The sequence below is a fragment of the Myotis brandtii genome, unplaced genomic scaffold (genome assembly GCF_000412655.1).
Source record: "Myotis brandtii unplaced genomic scaffold, ASM41265v1 scaffold86, whole genome shotgun sequence".
Taxonomy (NCBI): Eukaryota; Metazoa; Chordata; class Mammalia; order Chiroptera; family Vespertilionidae; genus Myotis; species Myotis brandtii.
In genome coordinates this window covers 1512744-1521765 of record NW_005371503.1, presented here as the reverse complement: position 1 = coordinate 1521765, position 9022 = coordinate 1512744, and the positions used below count along the sequence as shown (strand labels likewise).

Here is a 9022-nt window from a genome sequence, read left to right as displayed (position 1 = left end):
GTTGCAATTATAGAAGCTAAACAAACCCCAGATACCTGCTTTCAGCCAGCCGCAGCCTCAGAGCTGGAGCCAGGCCTCAGAGATGGAGCCGGCTCTCAGCTCCAGTGACAGCTATAGAAGGTAAATAAATCCCAGAATAAAAAAGGGAAAAAAAAGAGTCTGGAGCTTCAGTCGCCCACCAGCCTGAAAACAGCCCTCAGCCCCTCACCCAGTCTGGCCAGGCACCCCAGTGGGGACCCCCTCCCTGAAGGGGGTGTGACCAGCTGCAAACAGCCATCAGCCCGTCATCCAGACTGGCCAGGCACCCAAGCGGGACCCCCACCCTGATCTGGATCACCCTTCAGGGCAAACCAGCCGGCCCCCACCCATGCACCAGGCCTCTATCCTATACAGTAAAAGGGTAATATGCAAACTGACCCTACAGCAGAAAGACTGGGAATGACTGGTCACTATGACACACACTGACCACCAGGGGGCAGACGCTCAATGCAGGAGCTGTCCTCTGGTGATCAGTGCGCTCTCACAGGGGGGAGCTCTGCTCAGCCACAAGCCAGGCTGATGGCTGCCAGTACAGCGGTGGTGGTGGGAGCCTCTCCTGCCTCCTCAGCAGCACTAAGGATGTCTGACTGCAGCTTAGGTCTGCTCCCCGCTGGCAAATGGACATCCCCCGAGGGCTGCCAGAGGTATGTCTGATTGCCAGCTTAGGCCCAATCCCCCGGGGAGCAGGCCTAAGCCAGCAAGTGGTCACCCCCGAGGGGTCCCAGACTGCAAGAGGGCATAGGCTGGGCTGAGGGACCCCCTCCCCCCGAGTGCACAAATTCTTGTGCACTGGGCCTCTAGTATAGTGATAATGTTAAACCAAGCTCCTTTTATCCAGGCCAACTAAGCTGTGATTAAAATACTAAATTACAAAACTCTAATCCAAGTTAGAGGACATAGAATAAGAAAGTAAAATTGTTTCTTTTTAAAAAAATATATATTTTATTGATTTTTTACAGAGAGGAAAGGAGAGGAATAGAGAGTTAGAAACATCGATGAGAGAGAAACATCAATCAACTGCCTCCCTGCACAACCCCCACTGGGGATGTGACCGAAACCAAAGTACATGCCCTTGACCAGAATCAAACCTGGGACCCTTCAGTCTGCAGGCTGATGCTCTATCCACTGAGCCAGACCGGTTAGGGCAGTAAAATTGTTTCAAACTGAGGGATTATACAGGTTGATATTTACATTCAAGTGGCCAACATCCCTTGAGGCAGAAGAAGCCATTTGTGGGAATATTTGCATATTAGAAGTTGAAATTTTGTTATTTCTCTCATTACAACTTCACCTGCATAGTTTGACCTTTTATGATGTTGTCCTGAAATGCAAGGGTATATTTAAGCAGTCTTCTACCCTCCTCCCCTAATCCCTAACAGAAGAAATGTCTGTCTGTCTCCTTATTGTTGAGAACAGACTCATTTGAAGAAAGGGACAGCAGAGGGACCATAGGATCGCCAGGGAAGAGGAAAGACTCCCCTCTGCTTTGATGAGGACTAGAGATCCCACTGCTGCTTCTAGAATAATTGCTGGGCCTGATTCCTAGGCAGGCATCTATTTTATTCACATTTGATCAATTGTTTTTGTCTTCCTAGCTATGGGAAACTAGAGGGAACAAAATGCCTAGCTTTTAAAGTCACTTTTTAAAAAAAAAAAAAAATTCAGAGAAGTAGGGAGAAAGAGAGAAACATCAATGATGAGAGAAAATCATTGATCGGCTGCCTCCTACACCCCTCCCCCGCTACTGCGGATCAGGCCCACAACCCAGGCATGTGCCCTTGACCGGAATCAAACCCTGGACTCTTCAGTCCGCAGGCCTACGCTCTATCCACTGAGCCAAACCAGCCAGGGCTAAAGTCACTTTTTTAAATATGTAACTCAAAAGGTTCATGCTGCATTTTCAAACTAATTGTTCATATATTCTGACTTTATGGCAAGTTAAAATTTCAAAGTTTATCTCTTCACACTTTTTTTTTTTCCAATCAAGATACATTCAGGATTCCAGTGAAATTCCAGGAGCACTGGATAGGGATGCAACTCAGAACCTATTAACTAAAGCAGTGGAAACTTGCTTTGTTGGACAGAGCTTTATTTTTGGAGTGACGGTAATTGCTTCTAGCTTTCTTCTGTTCTGTTAACATTTCCATTGTAATGAAATGATTTTAATTCTCTAAACAGTTTCTAGGAGTCATAAATGTGAGATCCTGTAGAAGCACTTTAGACTGTGTAAAAATAGGCTATAGGTTAAACACCATGTGCGACAACTTCCTCTTTCAAAAGTCAGAAGAGTCTAGTTTAAATGTTTTTAGAGCTTTAAAAATCTAACTTTATGTAAATTCAGAAGTGTTAGATATTTGTTTATCTGCATATTCATAACTAATAATAGGTTAGAAAGGATGGTTTTAAATAATTATAAAAGTGACAATAGAAGTTGAAAATAATGTACTAATTCTGAAGGAGTAATCCTTTCCTGTTTCATCTATGCTAAAGGGAACAAATATAAATTTTATCCACATTGGAATTAGGGTTTTAAAAATAAGAACAAAGCACTCCCTAACTGCACAGTGAGAAAGACCAAAGGGAAGGTGAAGCCAGGAGCTACAGAGCTTTTCTTTGTTAAAACCTTAGACAGTTCTTTATCTTTTTTTTTAATAGGTTAGAACATTCCCTTAAGCACTCAAAGTTTATGGAAGTTAATGACAAATATAATAGCTATCGTTTATTGAGCAACTACTATTTCCTAAGCAGTGCAGTTTTCCATGTTATTGCAAATACAGTCAACTTGCATTTTTTAAATCTCTAGCTTATAAATGAGAAAACTAAGGCTCAAAAAGGTTAAATAAGTTGTCCAAAGTCACAACACTAGTAAATGTTAGAACTGGGATTTGAATACAAGTCTCTTTACTCCAGGGTTTGCTTCTCTTACTTATACTACTGTGTCTATAACACTAGATGATTGAAATTATTTTAAATCTGTTTCACATTCTAGTCAAAGGAAGAAAAATTTATTCTCATTTAAATGTATTAACTTCTTTCGCAGAATTTTGAAAAACAACATGGGCAAGGTTCAGATTCCAGTACCTTCTTAGAACAGTGCCTTGGCCGCAGGAGAGAAATTAAAGAGCTACTAGCTTGCCAGATTGTCCTACCAGACCCGAGTGTCGCAGGCTTCACTGTCATTGACTATTTCCGGCAGCTTTTGCAGCTTTCCAATTTCAGGAAACTCCATGATGGCTCCCAGGCACCTACGAGCCACCTGCTTGCTTTAGAACACTCAAGTAGTGATCTCAGCAGCATGTGTAGCCTTGACAGCAGCTCTGATTTTGTGGAATCCCATGGCAGAGAGAACTTTTTAATGTCCTGGCAGTCATCACTTGAACTCACTTCCATTGTTTCACAGCTAACAGATGAGGATAATTTTTCAGCTTCAGAACAAAGCAAGGCCTTTGATACTCTTCACCAGAACAGAAAGTGCATTTCCTTGGCAGAGGCCACTGGTTCAGGTGGTTGCCATGATGCCATTCAGTGTTCATGGAGCCTTGTTTCATATATGGATAAAAAGAGCACAGCACAAAAGTTAGGTGATGAACTTGGCTTACAAGCTAATCAGCCAAGTGGAGTACACAGCAGTCATCATGAAATTGGAGTTACTGGTTCTAATTTATTCTTGAAAATGCAGGAGTCCCATGAGCCAAGTAATACAAAATCCTTCCACAGTGCAGTAGAAATTAAAAAGAGAAATTCCCAGCATGAGCTAACAGGTCATGATATCAGTACTCCCTTCAGCCTTCAGGAAAGATCTGTGTGTTGTCCACCTATATCACTCAGACTTGAAGAAATAGCTAGTGGTTCCCAGGATTATGACCTCAAGATTTGGGATGATCTGCCACTCTCTGAAAGCTTAAACAAGTTTCTGGCAGTTATCGAAAGTGAGATTGCTATAACTCCAGTGGATGCCAGCAGTAGGAAGCCTCATCTAGATAATGGCATCGATGAATTACATGCAGACCTCAGCAGTTTATCTGTGACTCCCCAGGGAACTGCTGGAGCCTTGCTTACACCACCTATAGCGTTAAGAGCATCACAAGTAACAGTCAAAGCAAACTCTGGCAAAGGTAACTTCCTTTCCAACTGTGAAGCAAATCCAGCTGCTAGTGTTCAGGACTCACAACCAGATAACACAGCAGAGGCTGTCTCTGTAGGTAGAAATGGAAGAGATATTTCTGAATGTTTTCCAGCAAATGCTTCTCTGTCAGCTCTGTTTCCAGCTTCAAAGGGTTTAGGAACAACATCTACTCTTAGGAAGTCTACCAGAATTCCACCACGTAGGGCTACGATTTCACATACACACAGTACTTCAGAGAGTGACCATTCTTGTCTCAGTAGCAAGTATTTTAAGGGATGTGGAGAAAAATCACCTTTGGAAATGAGTGAAAAGTGGATGACGTTGTGTTCCAGGAGGTATAATGATGTTTCTGACCTTTGCAGCTTAGAAAATAAACAATGTAGGAGATGGCCAAAGAACCAAGGTGACAGTCTTACAATTTGCAGGAAACTTACATATTCCTTAGAAGCTCTTTGCAGCAGTCCAAGTAGAAGTACAGATGCATTGAAAGAAATGCCTTATGGACATATCAGAAATAACTTAACACAGACCTATGTTCCTGGTCATGAAAGCAGCTACAATGCTTCTGCTGATCTCTTTGATGATAGTGCTAAAGAAATGGACATGGCAACAGAAACCACCAAAGAGTCACAGGATGTTTTGTTACAATGGGGAAAGTCTTCGGCAGAAAGTCATCATATAGAATCTGATTTTTCACTGAGGTCACTGCCTGAAAACTTCAGCCAATCTTCACAAAAATTATCCTTGCCAAACATGCCTGCCTCCATGAATCCAAAAACATGCTCTTCACCACATTTTCCATCAGATTCAGAAAGTGATGTTGAAGATAGTCAGGACTTTGTTCCATGTTCACAGTCAACTCCTGTTGCAGGATTCCACCAAACAAGAACTCATGGGGTGAAAGGAGCTTTCAAGAAACTACCTTCCTTTTATGTGGATCTTGATAGTAACTATAAAGAAACAAGGATTTCCTCTGAAAATGAGGCACAGCAAGCCACTCCGAGGTCTCAAAAAAATGTAAAAACACCCAGCCAGAAATCCAAAAGCCCTGTTATACCTGGTGTTACACAACCAGAGGTTGTCAACAACTGTTCTATTGCTGAGTGCTTTGAATCTGACATTGATGAATGGGTCCCTCCTACCACAAAAAAAGCATTTCTTCCTGATATGCTTGGATTCCAAGCCGTTGGTCTAAGAAAATGCCTTGCTGCCTGTAATTCTCCTGATCAGAACACATTACCGAGAAAGAAACTGAAGCGTGTCAAACAAAGAACCAATAAACGTTTCATTAAGAAAGAGTTAAATTTAAAGAACACGCTTACAGCAGTAGTTGCAAACCAGAAAACTCCTAACTACAGCAGTACACACTCAGGCTGGATTTCCAAAGAGTCAGTGTTGGGACTTGGTTGTGGTTCAGAAGTCAGATGTTGCCTTTCGTTTTCAGAAAATTGGCCACCTTCAGTGCCTGAAACTAAAAATGCATGGTCTCCTGAATTGTTTTCACAGAAAGTCACCTCAACCCAGTGGCTGAACCTTTAAAGGTTTGTTTGGAACATTTGCCTCCACTGGCATGGGAAGCATTCTTCCCATTTTGAACACTTGAAGAGACACAAATAGAAAAGAGGTGCTGTCTTTTAAAAATGTTTATAAAGCAATTGTTTTTCTGTGTTTATCCAGAATATTCTGATCTGGATAACTTGGCACTTTATATTTTTGATTGTATGTTAGTAATATTGTTGGTTTTGCCTGTTAAAATTATTTGTTAAACTCACATGTACATTCAGAAATAAAGCCTTTACAAAGCAAAACTTAAAATCCTCATTAATTGGTCAGCTCAGCTCACGAAAATGCCTGTTGCGTATTAGGCCAACTACTCTGTCAAGTTTGTGATACCAAACCTACAAGATCACTGATCTCAAAATATTTTGTTCCACTAGGTAGCAGACGTATTACAGTTTCACTACAATGCAGCAGATGCAATGAAAGAGGTTTTTAATGGCTATTACAAACATTCATGTTGCTATGGGATCCTGATAGAGAAGCAATTAACCCAGCAGAATCTGGGCTGGGGATAAGAAAAAAGGTCAATAAAAACTGAGTAGTTAGAGTTAAATGTGAAACTGTGACTATTTTATTTAATAAATATTCATTATATGCTTGCTTCATTCGAGGTACTGGGAACGCAAAGGTGAAAGCCAAGCTCTTTCCCTCAAGAAACTCATGGTTTAGTAAACAAACAGTATCTGATAAGTTCTGTGATTGGAGATAAGCTTGTAGTGCTAATAAGAGCAAAAATCAGGAGAAGTTTGTAGACACTCTAGTCCCCAGCAGCCCCTCAGCTAAACCTTTAGCTGTGAAACCTGTACTCTGTTCAGCTCCCTGTGCCATTCCCCACGGCATCTATTCCAAATCTTCATTCTATTCACGCCACCAACCTACTGCTCCTCTTGCTTCCTCCTTCATGGAGAAGATTGAGATCACCTGTTGTTTCCCCCACTTTCCACACCCATACCTACTCATCTATATCTGTACTCATCACAGCTTCTGCCCTCTAATCTCAGAAAAATGATGCACACCTTCTATTTAGTGCTGATCTTTCTCGTGTTTGGCTGTTAATCAATTAGCAGTATACCCATCTTTACCTTCTCACTGTCTTGTTTCTCTTCCTCTCCCTAACTTTTCACTTTGAAAATTTACAAACACGTAAGAGTTGAAAGAATAGAATAGTACAATGATACAGCATCTATACATACCACTTAGAACCAGTTATATTTAATGTTTTGCTTTTTGCATGTGAGTGGATTTGCTTTCAATATATCTGTATAGATCTATATAGTTTTTGCTGAGCCATTTGAATTTAAGCTGTGGATAGGACATTTCATCCCTAAGTACGTCAACAAATTTCCTTAAAAAAGACTAACTACATAAGTACAATATAATTATCCCACCAAAGAAAAATAACAATAGTTCTCCAGTATCTAATATTCAGCTCATATTCAAATTTTTCTCCTTGTCCCTAAATTGTCTTATAATTGTAGTTGATATTATTTAACCAGGATTTTGTTACAGTTTGTCCATGATATATGGTTATGTCTCCTGTCTTTTTCTAGAACTCTTATTCTCTATTACATTAACTTTATGAGAAAATTAGACTATTGTTTTGTAGAATGTCCTACATTTTAGATTTATGCATTTGCCTTATTTTAGTATACATACCTTGTCTCTCTTTCCCCCAATATTTCCTGTAAATAAAATGTTGCCCATCAATATATCCTAAGAATCCCAAAACACCAATCTAAAAGAATATATGCAACAATATGTTCATAGCGCCCTGACCGGTTTGGCTCAGTGGTTAGAGCATCAGCCTGCGGACTGAAAGGTCCAGGTTCGATTCCAGTCAAAGGCACGTACCTTGGTTGCGGGCACATCTCCAGTAGGGAGTGTGCAGGAGGCAGCTGATCGATGTTTCTCTCTCATCGATGTTTCTGGCTCTCTGTCCCTCTCCCTTCCTCTCTGTAAAAAATCAATAAAAAATACAAGATGCGGTACATGGAATACTTTGCAGCTGTAAGAAAGACGGATCTGTTATCCTTTGAGACAGCATGAAGGGACCTGGAAAGTATGCTAAGTGAAATAAGCCAGTCAGAAAGACAAGTACCACATGATCTCACTTTTATGTGGAATCTAATTAACAAAATAAACTGACCAACAAAATAGATCCAGAGACATGGAAGTATGGAACAGATTGATAAATCTCAGGGAAAAAGGGTGGGGCAGGGGGAAGAGATTAACCAAAGAATTTATGTGCATGTATGCATAACCCATGGACAAACAATAGTGTAGCCTGGCATAGGGAGTGCAGGGTGAAGGGGGTCATTGGCAGTGGGGGGGAAGGGGTGCATTTGTAATACTTTCAACAATAAAGATGCATAAATAAAAGTAAAAAACAAAAAGATGTTGCCCATCAGATCTCACCATTGTAAAAGTACATTTGTGGGGTTTTTTGTTTTCTTAAGAGTAAAGAGTATCACACTTTCCTACCAGTAGTGTTGAATGAGTTTTCTTTTCCTTCTCACTAACTCAAGAAATTTTTTCAATGATTCAGTCAGTTACACTTGTTCTTTTTAATACTCCATGCTGCCTCCCTGCTAATACTCTTGTTTATAGCCAGTCTCCTTTAAAAAATAGTTACTGTCAACGTGAGCACCATTCATTATTCAAGCTGCTGCCATGTGTTCTTTCTCCCCCACCTTTAGTGGCTATAGTGTCAGTGGTTTTCTAACTCAAGTCCAATGAATTTGTCATTCCTTATTTTATTTCTGTATTTTTCTCTACGTTCAAAATACCATTTTCATGGTTTCTGGTTTTTTAGTTTTGCTCTGCTTTGATCACGGCTGCCTACAAGACAGATGTTTTTGTAGGACCCTTGTCTATATGTGAACAATTTTATTTTTAAAATCTATTATAAAATCTATGAGCCCAAGTAAGGAAAACAAATTTGTCAATGAAGATATAGAATAATGGATAGAGAAAAAGTGCATGTTTCTTGTCTGATCCGTGCATGTAAATATTTTTTAGAGTATACATGCACCATTTCTTCTTCAAGCCTTGGAAATAGTCTCATGTTCTTTATTATCAAATGTTCCATTTCTAGCTAGTTTCATAATCTCCCACTACAATAAGAGTAGTAATGCTGCTATTACTCACAATGCCATCACTGTTTGTATTGAACCATATAGATCTTGCCTCTACAGTTCCTTAATACCATTTTTTAATGCTGGTTACATCATTATTCGTTATGCTGCATTCATTGTGCCTGTGAATACTGGCTTCCAATGACTCAAAGGTTGTTACTGT

General features: G+C 40.2%; 1 protein-coding gene across 2 annotated transcripts in view; it reads left to right on the top strand.

Annotated features, from left to right (window-relative positions):
* The window catches only part of DDIAS (DNA damage-induced apoptosis suppressor), a 32544-nt gene extending 26581 nt beyond the window's left edge, over window positions 1-5963 (top strand). For both annotated transcript variants that reach the window (XM_005884826.2, XM_014532224.1), the window contains 2 exons: window positions 2027-2144; window positions 3080-5963. In XM_005884826.2, the coding sequence (XP_005884888.1) occupies window positions 2027-2144; window positions 3080-5704 (2743 nt within the window). In that variant the 3' untranslated portion in view covers window positions 5705-5963. The remainder of the gene's footprint in view (window positions 1-2026; window positions 2145-3079) is intronic.
* The last annotated feature ends 3059 nt before the right edge of the window (window positions 5964-9022 follow it).